Genomic DNA, 22375 nt, shown 5'->3' with positions numbered 1-22375 from the left:
AAAAATTTAATAAGGTGTTTCTAGCAGGTTACATTTGATGTTCTTAAGAAAAAAAGTATCTATAAGAGTTCAAAATTATGTGCTAATTGTTCACAATCAAGTATTATCCGAGGATAGTTTCCAAAAATCACAAAAAATTCCTAGGTCATCGGCCTTTTTATTATTATTTTATCGTTCAAAGTTGGCTGAAAAAATGATGAATCATATAGGTTATCCTTTTCAATTGGATATTTCTATATCAAAAAATCTAGAATGTGTGATAAAAAACTAACTAAAATATTTAGACAATCTTGTAGTTTATAATAATACCATAAAAATATAAGGTTGTCAATGGTATAAAAACAAAATTTTAATTTAATTATTAATTATGAGACGACTATAGTTAGAGTATTGATGATTGAAGAGCGATATCTATATTATCAAATTTATAAGCAGCACTTGCACACAATATATTATATATTTTTGTACTTAATCACAGACATTAATATTGATTTTTGATGTACCACGTTTTCTAAATACAGACTGCTGAAAAACGTACATTTAAACTACACAAAACATATACAAGTTATGATTGTTTAGAGTTTTTATTCTGAGGCTGCCTCCTTTATAAGTTTTCCTCCTACTCCTACTTCTATGTTTTTTTGGCACATTTAAGAAGTGCCTAATCACCTTGATTTTTGTCTAATAAACAATTAAATTTGTATATCATTAAATAAATTATTTAATCAACAAGAAAAAATTTAAATAATTAGTTCCTAATGTAAAATAACGGTGTATCATTTAGGAGCAGTGTTGCCAACTCAGTAGTTTTACTACTCAAACTAGTAGTTTTATTTTTCCTTTAATAGGAAAAAATATATTTTTCCTAATAAAAAAAATTTTTAATGGGCAAATAATTTAATATTTTAATATCATTTATGCTATTTATGGAATGTTTTGTTATAAAAATATTTTGGTAACACTGCTCAAGTTGGCAACATTGTTTAGAGGACGGATGAATACCAGTTATGAAACCGGTTGCAAAAATACTTTTTATACCTGTTAATAAACAACGAAAATATTAATTGATTATAAATACATTTTTGCCCGGAAACGTAAACTTTGTTTTGAAAAAATTTTTTTAAGAAAACCAGATTGATGCACCACTCTCCCCTATATAATTTTCTTCTCGTTCTCAGATTTTTTTTTTTGGCATACCAAGGAAATATCTAATCACCTTGAGTACACACGACGTAAAATATTTTCTTGATTAAAGCTTTGTTTTCAATAAAATAATTATATTTTTTTGAATATAATAAATTTTAACATAAATTATCTTGTTCTGTTTCAGATTTGGAGATTTAAATTATATTCTGTTGGCAACCATTAAAAAAAAATATTGTTTACGAAAAAAAAAAAAACAATTTAAAGTGTTAAAAAAATATAAAAAATAGCACTTTGAGGATAATATATATATATACAAATTAATTATAGTAAAACCTGTGAAAGCGGACCATATATATAATATATATATTCAGCTATTAAAAACTGCCTTATCCGTGCCTGAAACCAAAAAAAAAACACACTTTATAAACAAACAAACAAAAAAACACATACACACTTACACACGTTAACCTTTTTATTTCAAAAAGTTTAAAAATTTAAGAAAAAAGGAAAATTGATTGGGTGGGTTACACCAGTTTTTATTATTATCCTCATCCTTCAATTATAACGTCGGGCAGCTTTTACAAAAGCCGCCATCAATATTTCACTTTTAAGTTGATACAAATTTACAAGTCAAAATTGCTGCCATGGGTCGGAAGAAAATACAGATCTCAAGAATTACTGATGAACGGAATCGACAGGTAAGTTTCATTTTTTTTTTTTTAATTTCTATTTAGAAGGTTCAATGTTAACTCAATTTTTTTGGGTGAATAATGAATTTTCATGTTTGAATTCAAAGAATTTCGACGTCAAAATATAGTTTTCGCGTATTTTGCGAGATTGTTAAGGTATTTCTATCGTTGTGGCAGAGAATGCGATATCTTGGAGAAAAAATATGGTTATCTATATAATAATTGTGTTAGGGCAGTAAATATGTCAACGCTGTAACTCAACATATTGCTCATCTGTGCATACAGTATAGCAAGCAAGACATGGTCACAGCAGAGAAAGAAATTGTACATCGTTGCCGCTTGTACAATTCACTTCTAGGTTAGTCTTAATAATCGTCAAAAATTAATCTTTGTTTATTGTTTATTCGTTAACGATTAAATCGTACTTTGGTTCAAAGCATCCCTAATGTGTTTTTCACCTCAAATTTCAAAAGTTTGCCAAGTTACTTTCCATGACAAAAACGTGGATTTAGGAAAAAATTACCGAAAAAAATTCCTGTGATAGTATCCCATTTTTGAACGTAAGGGCTACAAACTTCAGAATCCAACCAACTCCTCTATTTGAGTCGTGGTATCTTTTTTCGTTTTCGAGTTATCGTGTCGACAAACAGACGGACAGACAACCGAAAATGGACTATTTAGGTGATTTTATGAACACCTATACCAAAATTTTGTTCGAAGCATCAATATTTCATAGCGTTACAAACTTGGGACTAAACTTAGTATACCTTGAGTTATTTCATATATACATGGTATAGCAAGAGTACTTACATGATAAACGTTGTCTGTAATGATTGGAGTTGGCAATTTTAAGGACAAATCAAGGATAGAAGAGTATTATTCGGGAATTAAGTAGCGTGGCTGAAAAGGAAGGAGTAGTAAATTAAAAAAAGAAAGCTATGATGCTGAAAATATTTAGTCAAATTGACATTAGAGGATAGCATAAAGCCTAAACAGTAGTATTAAATTGTTTAATTTCATAAAATCGTCTGAAATTGCTCGGAAATATCGCCTTTGTATAGAATTTCAATTGATATCTCAAAAACCATTATTAATTAAATATAATTAATAATCATTAATTAAACCGTATTTTTATATTTTTTTGTTCAAAGCGACCTTGTAAACTGAGTTTTATCAAATTCCAAATTGTAGAAAATCGAGACGAAATTTTTGTACCCAATTTCGATAAAATTCAGTATATAAGGTAATTTTGGTCCAATAAATTTACAAATCGGGAATTTTTTGAAAGTTTATGAGAATATTATGAGATTTAATGATAAATAAAAACATTTTTCTTCGAATTTTCTCAAATTTCCCATAAAAAATAAATCAATCAAGAAATATTCTTAACACTGGGAAATTCTATTGACTCGGAATATAATAATCTATTCAAGATTAATTAAACTAAAATAATCAGTCGGTGAAGTAGAAATATTTATTGTAAGTAAAATATTTGGCACGGATATGATGTTACCAGCGCCAAGATTCGTTGACTGTCTGTATGTATAGACCTCGACGTTGTACTGATGTACGATGATGCGATAAACAAACGACTAATGATGATAGATAATTTCGATATGTCATTTAGTTTCGGTGAATATTTAATAAATTAATTAAAATAAATTTTTAACTATTGTTTCATAAAGGTCGAATATTTTTAAGTACAGCGGCCAAGGGCGATTTGCTCCGTATTCGTTGTGCTCTTTATTTGATCCGCTGAATCCACCAAATTTGAAAAATTTCAATGCAATTTTTTCCCTATTTTGGTTTTACTTCCATAGTTTTGTTTTTTGAATTTCGGCGTGGTTTTTCCTTCTGTGATAAGCGGGATAATCGTGTAATGGGTCTTTCAGGCTTGGTGCTACACTTTGTGTAACATATTTTGCAATGTAAAATTTGGGCAATTTCTACTTTTGATGTTTTCTATCTCAATTTTCTTTTATCTTTTAGCCCAGTAACCTGGTAGGTTTTCTTGAATATTTTTGGGAATGGCTGAAAATACTTTTCTAAGAGGTTATTTTGTGCGCCTGATCACGAATTTTTGGATCATTTTACTGCACGAGGTGACGAAAAAAAGATATGGCTACTTTTAAGCGCGAAATTTGAACTGAACATGGAAATTTCGGTTTTCTTGAGTCTAAATTTGAACAGAGGGGTCAGATCAAAAAACTTTTCAGACAAAAGTTGTAGCTAGAGTACATTTGCACGATTTTCCACCAGCTAAAGGTCCAAACATAGCATCTTTTGCCCATTTTTTTCGTTTTTTGAATGATTTGTCTCGATTAGCATGTTGATTCTAAAAATAATCTGTATGCCGGCACAGATAATGGATTTTTTTTACCTCGATTTTGTTTTTTTTTTAAATATCGTAAAATTGTGTTTTTAAGCCGAAAAATGCAGTTATTGAAGAAAATCAAAATAGGTATTGTAGAGTTAGGTCAATATAATACAATGATACCATCCATTATAAGTTTTGTCAACGACTTCTGAGCTTATTTTAAAAAATTCGGAATTCGAAATTCAGCAAACAAAATAGTTAAAAGCTATCTGAGTTCTACAATGAGCCAGGAACGATTATCTGGCTTCGCGATCCTAGCCATTGAATATAAAACTGCCTTTGAGGCGGACTTTAATGCAATAATAGATTCTTTCGCAGAGGCAAAAACATGGCGTGTGAAACTATTCTGGACTTGCGATCTTAGCAAAGAGATTCCTTCGCAAGGACGAAAGCACTCCGGGTAAAACTGTAGTAACTAAATTAGAGAGGAAAAAGGTCCTAAAGATTAACTACATGTCTTGATTGTCAGTTGTTTTTTCTGGTTATATGGTTTTTATAATTAATTTTATCATGAAAATTAAAATTATTAAAAATAAATATTAAAGTCCCTTGATCACAATAAATCCAGTTTTGGGGCCACTTACGGGGCAAAATTGTGAATTATTTCATTTTAAAATTTTGATTTTTGACACAGTACCTTATAAAACAGCGCACAATAATGTTTATTGTACAAAAATTAATTGGTGATTGAGCCTAAAAAAAGTTTTCATCATGAAGAAATTTTATCACAGATTCTGTTTATACAAAAAAAAAGCATTACCTTACGACACTTTTCAAAAAGAAAACATGAAAAACTTTGGTTTTTGACATTTAAACGTCAAAATCTAGTCAAATTGACGTATAAATTTTATCTTTTACGATATTTTTAAAGCATTAAAAACATTTACGTGATACAAATATTATTTTTAATCATAATTTTATTCATAAGTTAGATTTAAATTCAATGAATATTAGTTGCTAACTTGACTAGTCATATGACGGCCGAATTACTTTAAAGGGTTTTTATTTTCCCATTATTTCCGCAATTATCATGTTTTGCCCTAGTTAAAAAAACGTAAATCCCGGGCTGCATTCAAAGGGTTAAGTGTAATAATTACTGATTACTCAGACAAACTAATAAACTTATAAAAAAAAATATTTTAGTATCGATATTTTTAAAATTTTATAAATGGAATCAAGTTGATCAAAAATAGTATAAACTGACTATTTTTGTTATACAAAAATTTATTTTTACCCACAATAATTCGCGTAGTATTTAAAAGTAAGTTACACTTTTCACACACACATTTATAACTTACGTATGGTGTATATCTATCTCAATCTCTGAGACAACCACGATGCGATCGGCGCTGACTTGCTGACGCCGCGCTGTGAATAAAGATAAAGAATAAATGTAGGTATAGTTTAATGTTTGAAAATAAATTTTTTAAGTATTTTTAAACATCTAAATACTAAACTTTACTACTCATTCATTTACTTGTAATAAGATTTTATTTTAGGTTTTTGGCGCTTTTTAACAGATCAGTTTCACTTATTGTAAATAAATCAAAAACTTTATAACGGAAGTTTATTACACTCATTAGATGCATAATTTATCAGTTTAAGTAAGGTTACCACATCACCTCACTCGAGAAATACAGACATTTCAAAATCGTAAACCTAACTTAACCTTACCTGAATTTGTATGTCAATCCAACCAATCTTGCTTTTTTTACACTTAATAAAATTTTATATTTTATCAAGAATGTACGAGCAATTTTAAAATAAAAGCTTGATTTTTTTATATGAAGGTGGACTAAGTCTAAATCAATTCTGAAAATTTTAGGGGTGATTTCTCGATTATTTAAATAAATGAATTCAAAAGTAGGCATATTTAACATTGATTTTCGATGTTTTCATAGATTTTTTGAAAACTAATCGGTGGAAATTTAAAAAGAAAAAACTATTTAAATTAAAGTTAAAGCCTTAGTAAATTATTGAAAAAAAATAAAACCTTTTAAAGCCTAATAAAGCCTGACTAATTAAGAATGTATGAACACGGTAGTGGGGATAAAAAATTTTTTTAAATGTATATTTTCAATTTTGATGATGAATTATGTTATAACTTGGCAATTTAAGACGAAAAGTAAGAAGAAAATTTTTCGATATCTGGGGTAATTTTCAAAAGTAAATCTGGAGTAATTTCCTGAAGTTATAACAAAATTCATCATCAAAGTTAAAAAAAAAAAGGTACAAATAATTTCAATCACAAGGCTAAACTTCCCTAGGAGCTCATACTTCCTTAAGATTTTAAGTGATTTAAATGTCCGTCTGTACAAATGTCAAAATCAACGGACTGTAATTTTTTGCATACTTGCGTGCGCGTCCTTTTGTAACTTAGCGGCTGTAGGCATCAGTGTCGTGCATTACATATAGACAGAAAGACACTACCTACCCTACATAATTCAGACAAATATGTATATTCTTGTTCTGATATCTAATATTATTTATCTACGAGTACTTTTAATAAACACAACATCTTAACGTGTATGATCTATAATTTTATACGGCATACATTGACTTTTTAGTAACTTCGTATTGCGCTGCTGAATTCCTCTAGGCAAATATAAATATAATAAAATGCCACACATACCAACGTATAAAAAGACATTGTCTTTTACAACACGACAAACTACGACATTTACCGAAGTAGCATCGTTTCTTATTCATTTAAATACACCTACACTTCAAGTATTTGATTGATTAGTTGTGTGTTGATCTCCATAATTTATAACGATTAGTGATTTACGCACATAAAGCACTACTACTTTTTCGTCTTATTCCTTTTAGACTGAGTTGAGTCGAATATTGATTGTTTTGATTTGTTTGTGGTTGTATTATCAGAAGCTTAAGCTTTTAACGCCGATAATAGAGAAAAATGGATAATATTCACTGGCAAACTTGTTCAGATAGTATGTGTATAGAAAAAAAAATTATGCGTTTTCAAAACTATCTTTCGATGACAAAAAACAAGTAATCGTGAAAGGTCGTTGTACACCGAATTTGCAATTAATACAAACTTAATATAAAGTCAATCGTAAACTCAACACAAAACGATTTGATTCATATTATTGGCTGGCAGGTTACAAACCCAACAATCGGTTGTTTTGTTTCCCTTGTTTACTATTTGCCAACAATAAAACCATCTGAAACGATACCGGTTACAACAATGTTCATAATTTTTTTACGACCGCAAAAAAACACGACCAATCTGAAAAACAATTAGAAGCTTCTCTTAAGTATCACACCTTTGGAAAAATGCGTCTACTCACACCACCATATTTCTACTGCTATTTTTTAATTCTAATCTTTAAAGTCTATAAAATCAGCCAATCTATGGATATTTGTGGTTACAAATACCTACTTCATTATTCAATCACCATGACGATGAACCAAAACCAACATGCAGTATTTTTGATTATATAGTAGCTTTTAAAAATTTCTGCCCACCCTGTCTAAAATCTCTTTGCACGCTACTGGCAGGCATGTACCTACTCTGTCTTATGGCCATCTCTGTATTCGTAGATAACTAACAAGAATAAAATCATGTAAATATAAATTTATTTCCAATATATTTATAAAAGTTGTAAAGAAAATAGAAATGGTTTGATCTAAAACTATGGATATATTTTCGTACAAAAAGTATAAAATAAAATAAAATGCTATTTGAGTACTCAGTGAAGTTTTTAAATAATTTATTTTCATCTAAATATAATCAATATATAACTAACTATATGGATTTAAAAATAATATATATAATACCATGAAGTTAGTATAAATATCATATGAGAAGGGTACAGGAGTACAACATGCGATGTCACATTTTTAGGGATTTAACTAGAATTAATATCATAACCAGGCCCTGATCCAGGGGGGCGCGAGAAATGTGCGGCGGCAAATCTCTTAATATATAATATACAGTAATTTTGATAATCAGGACTCAATAAAACCAGGATTATTCCGAAAACTGGGCTTGTGGAAAAATTCATTATAATTTATAATTTACATAAAAAACTGAAAAAACACCATTGGAATCTATGTATTTAAGCGAAACTCTACATATAATACATATACTCTGTGTACACGGTGTCTTTTTCAGCTGACATATGGTTGAAAATCGAAAAATAGCTTTTATCGATAAAAATACTTCAAACGAAAAATGTTGAGTGTGCAGGCGCACATCTTACGCAAACATTAAACTTGATCGAGGTTTTCAAGCTCAGTATACTCCATAACTGGTAATCGATAGATGAAAACTTTTAATTAGAAAGTTTTTCTTGATTAAAAAACTAACATTTTTTGTTCGAAACATTTTTCCGCAAACCGTACAGTTTAGACAAAAAACGGACTGAAAAGTTTTAATCAAAATTTTATATGTATATATTTCTCGTCTATTATCCAATAATTATCCTCGAATTTTGTGTAAAAAGTCCTGAATTTTGTTACAGGGGGCTTTTTTAGGTCCCTGATTGCCAATATGACGATGCAAAAGATCCAGAGCGCACCTGGAGTAAGGTGCGGTCTTTGGGCAGATGTAAAGTTTAGGCTCCTTCATCTAGTTATCTACATCAGCGAATTTCGTGAAGCAATAAATCCATATGTTCTGTACCATCTAGTTTAATGATTTATAAAAATTCCTTTTTGCTTTCAGTTTATGCAACACCTTTTTTTTCATTTAAAATTTATATCAGATCTTTGGGCAGGTGTAAAGCTTAGGCTCCTTCATCTAGTTATCTACATCAGCGAATTTCGTGAAGCAATGGTACCCGTTCTGTATCATCTAGTTTAATGATTTATAAAAATTTCTTTTTGTTCTCAGTTTATGCAACACCTTTTTTTTCATTTAATATTTATATTTAAAACATACTCCTGAGTAACAAAATTCAGAATTTTTTACACATAATTCGAGGATAATGATTGGATAATTAACGAAAAATATATATAAAATTGATCGTTTTGAAAACGGCTAAATATATCGAAATTGTTTACTCTATATTATTTTAGGGAATACAATTTTTTGGCAGTTTTTGTTTGAAACTATTTTTCATAATGTTGATGGTTTCCGTGATTTTGACCAAAAATCGTTTTTTATGTATACATAGCGTTAATTAACGCAACCCTTGCACTTTTGAGACTGCGCATTTGTAGGGTTTTAAATGAGTTGTCGAAACCTTCCTTTTTTATACCATGCATATATGAAATATACATAGTATATTAAGTTTAGTCCCAAGTTTGTAACGCTTAAAAATAATGATGCTAGGAAAAAAATTTTGTCATAGGTGTTCATAAAATCACCTAATTAGTCCATTTCCGGTTGTCCGTCCGTCCGTCCGGCCGTCCGTCTGTGGTCACGATAACTCAAAAACGAAAAAAGATATCGAGCTGAAATTTTTACAGCGTACTCAGGATGTAAAAAGTGAGGTCAAGTTCGTAAATGAGCATTATAGGTCAATTCGGTCTTGGGTCCGTAGGACCCATCTTGTAAACCGTTAGAGATAGATCAAAAGTTTAAATGTAAAAAATGTTCCTTATAAAAAAATAAAAAACTTTTGTTTGAAACATTTTTTTGTAAACTTCACTGTTTACCCACGAGAGCGTTAATTAGGTGCAAATTTTTAGTATGTATTAATATAGGAATTGTGTGTTGCCTATTTAAAAGTGAATATCTTTTGTTATTTACGTGACGTCAAAAAACAAACAATTGCGCATCAACACTGTCTTTATATTTTTGTATGTGTTATGTGATAAAGAAATCAACACTGACTATGCATGGTATTTCAACAATTAACTCAGTCAATTGTTTCTTTTCACTTGTTTTAGTTTTTTTATTGCCTTTGAACAAATTCTCAGTTGATGTGTGTGACAGAGCATGTTTTTCTCAGTGCCCTTCATATGATAATCAGTTAACAAAGGTATGATGTCATAACATTGCTTTTTACTACTCTTTATACTTATTTTATAAATAAATAGTAGTAAATATTACAAATATGTAGGTATGTTTTATTTTATCAATATTATTAGATAAGTAGGTACACTCACTGTCAAAAAAAGTGCCACAGTTAAAACATTCTAAGCGTACTCATCATATGTTATGTTATATTAGTAACACTTAGAATGTTTTAAAACGAGCATTTTTTGTGACATTGAGTATACATATGAGCGCATCCGACTTAAAAAGAATCAAGAGTTTGCTAGGCTTTTTTAAATCAATTTTCTTTTTATGGCCAGACTCTTTTTAGACCAAATAAAAATAGTTTAGATTTTTTGGTACATTTTATGTCAAAAACGTATTTTATGATTTTTTTTTTGTCTAGCTTATCGTTAACAATTTAATTTTTGAAAATAATTCCAAAAAGGCTATTTTCAAAGCTAAAACAATTATAAAGAATGAACTTTTTGAGCATACCAGAAATCCTCAAATAATCGTTGAACATTTCTTTAAAAATTCCTGAAGAGTAATTGCAGCTTTCTTTACTCTACAGTCTTGATTTTTAAATTGTAAAATGATGCACTACCTGGATGGATCTTTGTTCGGTTTGTGATCGAGCAAACTCCACTCGTCCCCCTCCCCAAAAATCTAAATTTCAGGATTTTGTTAAGAAAAGTTTAAGGATTGTTTTAGGATTTTGTTAAACTCAAAGATTACATTTTATAGCACTTTTTTCAAATGGCTTTCATGGAGTTTTTTCAAGAACTAAATTTTCAATATCTCGAAAACGGGGAACTTCTCAAAAAAATCAAAATAGGAACTTTTGACATAAAATGACCCAAAAACTAATAAAAGCCCGATCGTTAAAAGAAGAGCTGGGTTATCAAATAGGCGTTTTATACCGGTTTGACTGATTTTTGTAGTATTATTACCATTAGATACAGCTTAAAATTATCACTGACTTCATAGAAAGGAATTTAAAAAGGGCATGATATCTTCAGTAATTTTTTTTATATCGATTTTATTTATAATTTTATATAGATAATCAAGGAGACCACAATACGTTTTAAAAATTCAAATAATTAATATTTTCATTTTCTACGACGTCATTTCAATTTTAAATTTACAAACATGAAAGTAAATTATACATCTAACTACATACATTACGTCATGATAGATTAACGATTATGACGTAATGTCATTGAAGATTTAACGATTAAATTTGAATAAAAAAATAGTAGTAGAGGTTTTCAAGTTCATATTGATATTTAACCTTAGATTGTACAGTTTGAATAATTTAAATTCATATTTTTTCATGTATTTATTTTTCTATTAATAGCACAGTAAATGAACCTTTTCACTTGGAATTTTTTTTCCGGTTTACGATGGCAGTTGCGATTTTTTGTGTACAAAATTTAACCTCAAAATTTTAAGGAAGATGACTTAAATTTTTGTACTCACTCGACTTACATTAACTTCTAATTACCTTTTTTTAAACGGGAATAGAAGCTAAAAACTGCAACTTTCCTACATTGAACAAAAAAAAATGTTCTAAGATATCGATGATAAAATCGAGGTTTATTTATTGAACGCTTCATGGAGACTACACTAGGAGATCGAACTCCATGTATCCAAATGGTTGTCACAAATAAAATGCCAGTAGTTTTCCTTTTGCACCGAGGTAGTGAGACTTATGTCCGGCGCGAGTTTTTAAAATATGATGCATTTATGTAGTATTTTGTTCGTATGGTCGTACTGTTCATGTTTATTTTGTGCAATGCACTTCGGTGTAAAAGGAACACTAGCAATGCTAATGACACAAATAACTTCTGCCATTTCGTCGATAGACGCAGAAACAAAACATTAAAAATGGTCAAAGTTCGAAAAATTTGAGCAGTAAATCGGATTTGAATGCATTCATGTCATTCAAATCGTTCAAGCGTCAGGAATTATCTGTTAGCTCCAAACGATTCTAACAGATGCCGATATCTGTTGACTGGATTGAATATGTATTCATTAGATGACGCAATGTTAAAAATACAAATGTTTCATATAAGCTACAATCTGATTCCAACAGATGGCGATATCTGTTGACTACTAGATTGAGAAAGTATTCAATAGATGGTGCTATGTTAAAAATACAAACGTTTCATATAAGCTACAATTACTGTTCCCTTGAATATTATACTACAATGTAATATAACAAGAACCTTAGTTACAGCAAAGCGTGGATGGGTCTGCTAGTTTCTAATAAATCAAAATATATCACAAAAAATTTCCTGACGCTCTATTTCCTAATGCTGAAAATAATTCCGACTTACTGCTCAATTTTTTCGAACTTCATCGTTTCTGCGCCCTTGACAAATTTTGTTAATTTTCTCGCTTGAGTTCGATTTACTTGCGCATCCTCCTTGGTACGTTTATTCTAATACGTTTGTGTTTGACTTTTGTTTATTCTGTTCTAGGTTACGTTTAATAAACGTAAATTTGGTGTTATGAAGAAAGCATACGAATTATCGGTATTATGCGATTGTGAAATAGCATTAATTATATTCAGTAGCAGTAACAAATTATATCAATATGCAAGCACTGACATGGATAAAGTTTTATTGAAATATACCGAATACAATGAACCGCATGAGTCGTTGACAAACAAAAACATAATAGAGGTACAGAGACCCAGGCAGCATCTGTGGTATTCTTCTTGAATGGAGTGTTAAACAACAAAATAATTATGTTGCAATATTTTTTAATTTTTTTAACAAAACAAAAATACATTAAAATGCTCCTAAAATAGGCGAAATTAAATATAGTTAATACTAGCGTCTCTAACGGTTAAATAATGTAACTAAAGAAAGTCGTCTATTAGTTTTAAAAAAACTGTCACCTCATGGTTTCCTCTCAATTACATGCTTCTTATTATTATTAAATGCTTTTCATTGAAATAGGATTTTTGTCTCTTCCTGTTTTGGAAAACATAAAATATCTTCATGAAAGGGTAGGAAGGGAACTGAGGAGTTGACACTACCCAAAAAGCACTTCCTTTACACTAATTCAAATTACAATTCAAATACAAAGTACGAAAAGTCTTGAAAAGCGCAAAAAAATCATAATATTTCGGGAAAGGAAATATCTTCTAAGGAATTTCCTTGACATTAATTCTACTTGCATCCAAATTTTCATGACATTTCAGCATAAAAAAGGAGCAACAGAACAGGAGAGACACAGAATACAAAGATATGCACAAAGCCTTAAGATCGTCGAAAAAAGCAACTTCCCCCTGGAAATCTCCTCCAAATTGCTGGAATGCATTCCCGATTCTAAGATATTGTTCCAACCTGGACGACTTTTTTTAGTTTGTTCATGAGACCATGGCTGATGTTGTAATCTGAACGATTTCGCCTGTACTATGTGTATTTTTTATTCTAACTGCAAACTTTTGTTTTTACTGTAGCCAATATTATAGTCCGGTCAATTTTTTATATCTAAAAATAATGGTTTGGCACTTTAGATGAAATGTTCTCAGTTTTTTTTTAAATACACTCAAAGACAAATATTAACTGGCCATCCGTTAGCGATTATTGATAGGCCATAAAAACTGGAGGGTATAGAGAAAAATGTCTAAGAACCTTTTTTGTTAATTTTAATCCCAATTATATGATAGCGATTCGGTCAGTATTACTTATTTGTTTAAAAAAAATTAGTTTAAACAATATCCTACCGGGTAACCCACCTGCAACCTACACTTTTACGTTCAGGAGCATGTTATCAACGGGATTCTACAAAAATTTTCCAGGCGAAAATTAAGCATGCTCAATGACGGATTAAGCCGAGACATTTTTGGAAAATTAAGAATCGACTGTTAATTTTATCTTTGAGTGTATAATTTTTCGATTAGATTTATTGGTTCATTGTGTGTTTACGGACATTGTGTATTTATAATATCACAATAACATGAAAAATTCATCTCATTTCCCTATTGTATTTAAACAATTAAACGAATTAAATTTTTAACATTTTTCTACGAGAAAAACACACAAAAATTAAACGCATTCCATGGAAAATATGATTAAATTGAATTTACCATTTTAACCATAAAATGGTTTTTTTATATTGTTTGGGAGAAAATAAACTGGTCATATATTTAAAATGCACCGTGTATATGTAAAACCACGATCTCACCTGGGATCATATACAAATTGTACAGTGTGGTACAACTGGAGATGACACCTCAGATAGGGGAAGGTGGTCTAAAATGATCCCCTTAAGAAAAAATTTAATTTATAGCCAAACTATTAACTGTTCTTTTACATTGCATTAACGATTAGTATGAAAACAAAAATCACTCGTAAATTCATCTAAATCAACACATTCAAGACCCGTTACATGATGGGGAATCACACAAAATAGGGATCATTTTAGCCTATATAAAGGGGATCATTTTACTCATAACGACATATTTGATTTTCGTCAAAAAACTGACCTTAAAATTTATTATACGCCTATGAAAATGTGTTATAATATTATTAAAAGTCAAAAAAAGCCTAGAGAAATTTGTCTCACCATAAATCATAAGCAGTAAAATTAATATTTTTGCTACGAAACACAAATTAGCTTATACATCACCATAAGTCTTTGTCGAACGATTAATTTAATCGCGTGGAAACCATCTATCGATAAATATACTAGAAGGCTTTAATGGTTTACTTAAAACAACGAGGGATCAATATAGACCACTTTCCCTTATATATGATGTTTCTATTTTTGTCAAAAAATAATTTTGTTGAACAATCCAACTGCAAGCGAAATTTATTTAAAACTTCATAGCCTTTACTACCGATCTTGAAAAACTGTGCCTAGACAGATATAGCCATCATTGGCGCAGTCTAGGAGACTATTTCCCACTTTTGCCCCATAAGCTACGGGCATGGTAGAAATTTGCTCAAATATTCAAAAAACTTAAAGAAAAGTCCACTATGATTTTTCCTCCATGGTATTTATTTACAAATATTCTCAAAACAAGCGTTTTATATTTTTGTCCTACCATTACATGGACATAAAGAGGAACCATTCTGCATTGTTTAATTTTTTGTTGAAATAAATAACCTATAAAAAATCTATAAGAACAATTTTCATCGAATGCGCCAATACCTCCACTAGGCTACAAACTTTTAACATTTAATATTTGATTTTTCTACTAACAAATTAATATTTTTGTGTTTTGAGTTTTTTTTTTTACTAGTTTAATTGTTTCTAATTTTGTTTTTGTATTTTTTGAGAAACAAATAATTTTTGATAAATAACCAGAAAATAAATATTGAATAAAATTATTTTTTGTTTATGCCATTTATAGAGAGAATTATCACAGATTTGTTGCTTTTTAGTTACTCATTAAACAATACTTAACTTTAGTTATGTTGTGATTGTGTGTGCGCATGCGTTTGATATGTTACGAGTGAGATTATTTTAAAATGAGAGCGCTCTTATCTGGTATTTTTATTTCTGTTTTTATTTTAAGAGGAGTGCAGTCTTATTTCAAAATAAATTCACCCTTTGTATGTGAAAATTATTATTATAAATATTTGAAAAACTCATCGTAAAATACACTAACCGGCTCAAAATTTTGTACAAATTCTCAAAAAAAAAAAGTTGTAATCTCAGATGTCTTATAGATGATCTTTCATTTTGTCAATTTGGTTTAAAAGCCCAATTAATCTCACTTGTAGAGATTTATCGTTTATCCGAGTCTCATTCAACCAGAATTGACTATACAAAAACATCGGAAATTTTCGAATTCGGCACAGCTAAACATTCTGATGACTAAGCAATAAAAATTAACTGTAACATTTGAAATATCTGAAATATTCAATTGTTGTCAACATATAGAGGTCATTTACGACAACAATTTCGAAATAATGTCGAATATTTTCCTCTTAAACAAAATGAGTCAGAGATATACAAACTGACCAAGTAGACAAAAACATTTTGAAATAATAACCTTTACAGATGGCAGTTGTAAAATATAAAATAAATATGTACACTTACATTGAAAAGTTTGATACCTGAATTTACGTAAGTCGTTTACGGTTCACGTGATAATTGTTAACAAGCCAAAAAATTTTGTTTATCAATGATCTATGACGTTAAATATTGAACAAAAAATCGTTTTTCACTGTTTGAAAATTTAAAAAAATGATGAATTTTTCAAATGAAAAAATTCAATGTAGAAATTATGAATATTATATTTATTCGGGGAGAGTGTTTTTCAACGTGAGAAAAAATTTCCCCCATAATCTTAACTTCACCCGTAATTCAACTTAAAAAGAATGGAAACAAAAAGAGACTAAAAAATCTTTTAATGCGAAAAGTTTTTATAAACCTTTTGAAATACGAAGGGTATTTATGCGGGCCTTTATCGCTTGCTTTAAAGTAAGTGTAATATATCAGTCAAATAAATCGTTTAGACGACTCCTAACAAATTTCTTCCAGATCGATTAAACATTTCGTCACATCAAATCTCCTCGGAGAATTTCCTGACTTATAAAGCATTCCAGAAGTAGAACTATGGGTTAATCTGATATTGGAATGGCCTGCTCTAAAAATAAAGGCTGAGTTGATTACTTTAAGTGCAGGGCATGTGACAGGCCAAATTGTGTATAACCAGGCCATTCGACTCTCTTGCTTGCCTGAAACTCACTAGAGCACAGTTAAGAAAGGTGATGGGACTCTCGACAGGACACTCTAGATTGAACTACCACCTTCATAATATGGGGATCTCTGATGATCCCACTTGTAAACCTCCACACATCGTTACTCGAACCTGCAGAATCCTGCAGGGCGTCAGATTTGGAATGTTTGGATCTGAGACCTCCGATTCATCAATTCTGAAAGAAATCTCGGCAGATAAACTGTGGGCTTTATGCTGTCTGGCCTCGACACAATCCTATAGCTTTATCTACTTAAAATAGCATCTCTTTCCCGGAAACGTCTCACCTTCGGGTAACAGGTTGTTCTCAAGGGGGTCGCAGAGGACTCCTTGGTTAAACTTTTAAGGACTCATTTACAGTACCCCCTTATGTATTATTATTATTGTTGCTTTAAGCATCAGAAAATGCTACAAAAGAGAAAAAGACAAGCTTCAGAAATATATCCACCTTTTTTAAACCTGAAAATATTAGCAAAACGTTCTCAATTGAATTTCTTAAATTTACGAAATCTATAAACCTTTTGAGTTTTCTGGAAAGTATGTTAAGGGGGGAACGGAAGCAATGACTATGTAAAATAAACTTCTATATGTGTCAAATTTGAAAAACACTGGAATAGAATATTTTTCAGAACACCTTTCATTTGATCAAAAAAGACGAAACTTTTTATCGGATTTACTAATTAAAAACAAACAAAAAAATTCATAATTTCTTCATTGGGGGGCGTACATTGCGTATGTGGTTAGGGAACACTGTCTAGTCGGCATGAACTGGGTCCACTGACACTTACAGGCACTTAATAAGAAGGAGCATAAAAACGGAGTAATGAGTCCAGACAGCCCGGAACCAGATGCAGATTTTCAACTTACACCACGAACCGAAGCCAAATACAGCAAAATTGACGAAGAATTTCAAATGATGATGCAACGGAATCAAATTAATGGACAAAGAGTAAGATTTTCTTCGAAAAGTATTTGTAGAAAATTTTGTTAATCGAAAATATTTTTGTTTGGTTAGGTGGGAATGGGAGCTTCAAATTACACAATGCCAGTTACTGTTCCTGCAAACAGCAGTTATAACGATTCGGTTCTACTTCAATCAAGTCCCCAAATGGCACACACAAGCATTAGTCCCCGGCCTTCGTCATCTGAAACTGATTCTGGTAATTGTAAGATATTTTCATTAGAATCAAGAATTCCCTATTTCCCTAATATTTCGTTTTAATTTTTTTTCCACAGTTTATCCCAGCGGAAGTATGTTAGAAATAAGTAATGGATATCCAAATTCATCATCTCCTCTAGGTGGTTCGCCGTCGCCAGGCCCTAGTCCTGGGCCGATAGGAAAAAGTGGAATGTTACATCCACCTCGACAGCACTCACCAATACCTCGAACAAATTTACGCGTTGTTATACCTACAGTACTTGGACCTTCTATAAATCAAAATGACGATGTCTCTTATAACGATGTAAGTATATTCTTTAGGAAAATTTTTGTTGCTTTTATGTGTGCCTATTTTCGATTGAGGATAACAAATTAAAACGTTGAACGATCATTGGAATTTCATGACATCTAATCCGTTTTTCCGATTCATTTATAAAACGTATTTCCACGGTTTAAAAATTTTTTTTGAACTATTCTCCAGCGAACTGATTAGTCAGCCGTTCAACATGTGAGTATAAGGACCTTGGCAAGGCTTTCAAACCAGCTGATGCTGCAAAACAGATTTTGATTGAAAGAAGAGGAAACGCTGGAGAAGAATTCAAGATCGATTTTTGAATCTATATTTTATCAAATTTGGTGTTTGTCTCTTGCCCAACAAAATTAAAATTTTGTTGAAGACTCCTGCGTTCAACTTTTTGAACCACACTTTTTCATTTTGCACAATGATTCCTGTGACATCTGGGTCCACGAAATTCAACTGTGACGAAAACGCATTGCCGAGCAGAACGATAAAAATTTATTCGAAGCACTCGATATTTGCAATGAAGATGGGTTACCAAATGCCTACTAAATGCTTCACGCTCTGGTAGATTTGCCTGTGACAACAGCGACGAATGAACGCTCTTTGTCAACTTTGCGTCGTTTCAAAACATATCTTATATAATGTCTGAAAACGACTAAAAACCCGGTTTAACCTCGCCCAATATACATCGCGGTGTAGTTGTCAACGCACACAGGGTTTTGGGAAATTTTTTTCTGTACCTCGCAGAATTAACTTGAAAAATAATGACTGAATATCATATTTTGACCTAATAATGTTCTATTCTCGAAAATAGAATTTCTTGTTTTTATTGACTTTATGACCTGACATAATCAACAAAAGTTTGGACCCCTCCCTTGGAAGAGGAGGGGTCCAAAGAAGGAAGAGGAGGAGTCTCTGTTATGTCATAATGTCCTGGAATTCAAACTGTTGTGACATCCTTCACTTGAAGTAAGGTTAGTTCGAAAATTAATTCGAGTTACTTGCTAAACTCTTTACCAACTGAGTCGTAAAATGCAATAAGTAGAAATTCGCTTAAATAGCGCGATACGAATTAGTTTGTTATCCTCAGAGTTTCAATAACAACTAGTGACTAACATAAAAAAAATTAAGAAGAACAACAAAAAATGGTGGCAGCTCTCATTTCATTTGTGTTTTGTTGAACGTCAGCGCGGGGGCATCTTATACACCAAATGAAAATTAACTATAACACTAATACTATCTTTGTAGAACCATCACAACAAAATGTCCACATCGTCCTTGAATACACCGGTTGTTGCTTTACAGACACCATCAATACCAGGACTCAGCTATCCCAGTTCAATGACATCATTTAGCGCACAGGACTTTAGTATGAGCACAGATATTGGTCTCGGTTCTCTTCCATGGAGCACACAACAGCAACTTCAAACTTCATTAGCTCACCAAAGGTAACTTTTTTCACATATTTTGGGTATAAACATTCAAATTATAGACAATATCTCTGAAATTAATAGTTGTCGTCGTTAAATATCAATTTTGTTCGAGTAAACTAGTCACTGCGAAAAAGTTATTGATTTTCAAGGTACCTGTATACATATTTAGCGAGATCTATTGGTCAATACATGGTGATTCTTCAAAGCAGAAATCATATCCTGCTGATTGATATCCAGATTTATAGCACAGAAGGTTTAGGTTTACCGTTTCGATCGTAAATATAGGATTGTCTATCCTTCCAGAAAAGCTGGGATCGAAATGTACCTAATATTTTTGAACCTAGAATAAAGGAAGCAATTAATCTTGGTCAATACACTCTGCTGATAGACGCCGAATTCTTCTCTGGCAGGCCGCACTTTGGGTCTTCGGGGTTTGAAAACTCCAATCGAGGAATCTTATAGAGAGTGAGATATCGAATGTTTGGCATTGAAACTTTGGACCCATCGACCCTGGGATTAATTATAACAGAAAAACTTCCATATATGTTATTTGCATCTTAAGAATCCCGTAGGGAGTCAGGTGTAGAATGTTTAGGTTCGAAACCTTGGACCCGTCAATTCTGGGAGCAATCTCGTTTGAGAAGTTGTGAACTTTTTGCGGTATCTTTGGTATCAGTAGAATCCTGTAGCTTCTTTATATTCAAATAGCACCTTCCACCTAGATATGTTTCACCTCCAGGTGACAAATTGTTCTCAAGGAGAGCACAAAAGGTAGTTAGGTCTATTTGCTAGAAATTTGTAGAATCCTTCTTGTTGCTATTATTATTTAACTCCACGTGAGTTCTACGAGAATTAGGCTGCCTGAGGCAAAGCGAATTTTAAATTTAGTGTACACAATTCGCTGAGATTGAACTAGGTTGTGCAACTCTATCTATAGTGTACAAGTACCTTAGAGATTCTGCTGTGTCATTATCCCAATTCTGATTTCCGAAGCAGTCTAATAAAAAGAAAGCATGGATCAAACTAATAAAAAGTTATACTGTTTTTCGATATAGTGCTCTTCCACATCTAGCAGTATCTAGTAGCACACCACCTCCGTCATCGTCACCATTGCCAATGAAAATCAAAAGTGAACCAATATCACCGCCACGTGATCATCACGGAGCTGGCGGAGGTAGTATATCATGTGGCTCTGTACAAACTGGTGGCAATGGACCAACATCAACTGGATCAACGATGCATATGAGTGGTAATAGTCTAGGCTTATCGGCTTCACCACATTCGCTCAATTTATCACATACACATCACAGTTTACCCAGACCGAATTCCACTGGGCACTTAACACCAACTTCAGGTTAGTATTATTAATTAAACTTCAAATGTAGGCTGTTCCATTTTCGATGTTATTTTTTAATGTGCTGCCATTTTAGTGTTTTGGACTAGAATGTGGTTTTTTTTGACAAGTGACAAGTAAAACATTATGGTTAACGAAAATAGTAACATATTTTGATATTTGAACGGTTTGGTAATCGAATAATCTCTCGTAAGGCAAACGTTAATTTTTCGCCTAGGTATTGCGATTTAACGATTGTTGACTTTTTGTTTTGGTGATAGAAAGTAATGGTCTGCGCTAATGGTCCTCAAGACTCAAAAATATTGATGCTACGAACAAAATTTTGGTATAGATGTTCATAAAATCAAATAAAAAATGCATTTCCAGCTATTGATCTGTCCGTTTGTGATCACGATAACTCAAAAACGAAAAGAGATATTAAACTAAAATTTTTATAGCATTCTTAGGACCTAAAAAGTGAGGTCGAGTTCGTAAATGAGAAAAATTAACCAATTGGGTCTTCCTTCGGTCCTTAACATCCATCTTGTCAACCGTTAGAGATATAAAAAAAAGTTCATTATAAAAATAAACAACTTTTGTTTGAAATTTAAATGTTTTTTTTAAAAATAAACAAATTTAATATGAATTTTTTCCATTTTAAGGAACGATTACACCGACAAATATGCCATCACCAGGAAGTGGAGGAGTTGGCGACAACCGGCATAGTGGTAGTTCCGATTATGATAGTGGCCCAATGATGAAACGATCTCGTGTTGGTGAGAATTGGGCCACGTAGTGGTGTTGGAATGGGCCCATAGACAACTATGTTTAAATCAAACACAGCCATGTTTATTCCACATCGACTGGACGAAAAATTTTTGTGCTGGGATTCTTAACAGCACGATTTATATATATATGGGGCCCATATTAAATATATATAAATAAAATTTTTGATTTTTAAAGTGAATGTATTTTTTAGTCAGACATATCATCACCACAACATAAATAATAAACCATTGTGGATAAAAAAAATATTCTAGTGACACATTTAGCAAGTTCGATGTGCCATCTTTCAAAATAAGTGATAAATCGTCTTTTTAGAATTTAAAATAAATATTTTACCCTTTTGTTTTTTTTTTTTTATTTTTAAAAAAGCAAAATATCTAGTGCAATAGAAATATTAAGTTTATTTTATTCAATTATTTGCCATTTTCCCCTCTTTTTTTGATGCTACATAATTTTTCCCCACTTAGAAACACAAAG

General features: G+C 31.3%; 1 protein-coding gene across 8 annotated transcripts; it reads left to right on the top strand.

Annotated features, from left to right (window-relative positions):
• The first annotated feature begins 1457 nt into the window (after positions 1-1457).
• Positions 1458-22104, top strand: LOC123302120 (myocyte-specific enhancer factor 2). Of its 8 annotated transcripts, none has more exons than XM_044884911.1 (8): positions 1458-1844; positions 12646-12849; positions 17689-17835; positions 17902-18046; positions 18123-18349; positions 19652-19794; positions 20814-21133; positions 21775-22104. In XM_044884911.1, the coding sequence occupies exons 1-8, from the start codon at positions 1791-1793 to the stop codon at positions 21906-21908; spliced, it is 1374 nt and encodes a 457-aa protein (XP_044740846.1). In that variant the 5' UTR covers positions 1458-1790; the 3' UTR covers positions 21909-22104. The 8 variants fall into 8 exon arrangements, with proteins under 8 accessions (XP_044740846.1, XP_044740847.1, XP_044740843.1 ...); XM_044884912.1 differs by having other exon boundaries at positions 19595-19794; positions 20835-21133; XM_044884908.1 differs by having other exon boundaries at positions 19595-19794.
• Positions 22105-22375: the final 271 nt, after the last annotated feature.

Source organism: Chrysoperla carnea, chromosome X (genome assembly GCF_905475395.1).
Source record: "Chrysoperla carnea chromosome X, inChrCarn1.1, whole genome shotgun sequence".
Classification (NCBI taxonomy): Eukaryota; Metazoa; Arthropoda; class Insecta; order Neuroptera; family Chrysopidae; genus Chrysoperla; species Chrysoperla carnea.
The sequence above is the reverse complement of the archived record's forward strand: the minus strand, read 5'-3'. Positions and strand labels throughout refer to the sequence as shown.

Excerpts from the sequence above, each read along its gene's own strand:
- LOC123302120 (XM_044884905.1), top strand. The coding sequence starts at position 1,791 with ATGGGTCGGAAGAAAATACAGATCTCAAGAATTACTGATGAACGGAAT. Across the intron at positions 1,845-12,645 it reads CTGATGAACGGAATCGACAG|GTTACGTTTAATAAACGTAA; the intron begins GTAAGTTTCATT and ends ATTCTGTTCTAG. Across the intron at positions 12,850-17,676 it reads CAAACAAAAACATAATAGAG|GCACTTAATAAGAAGGAGCA; the intron begins GTACAGAGACCC and ends TGACACTTACAG.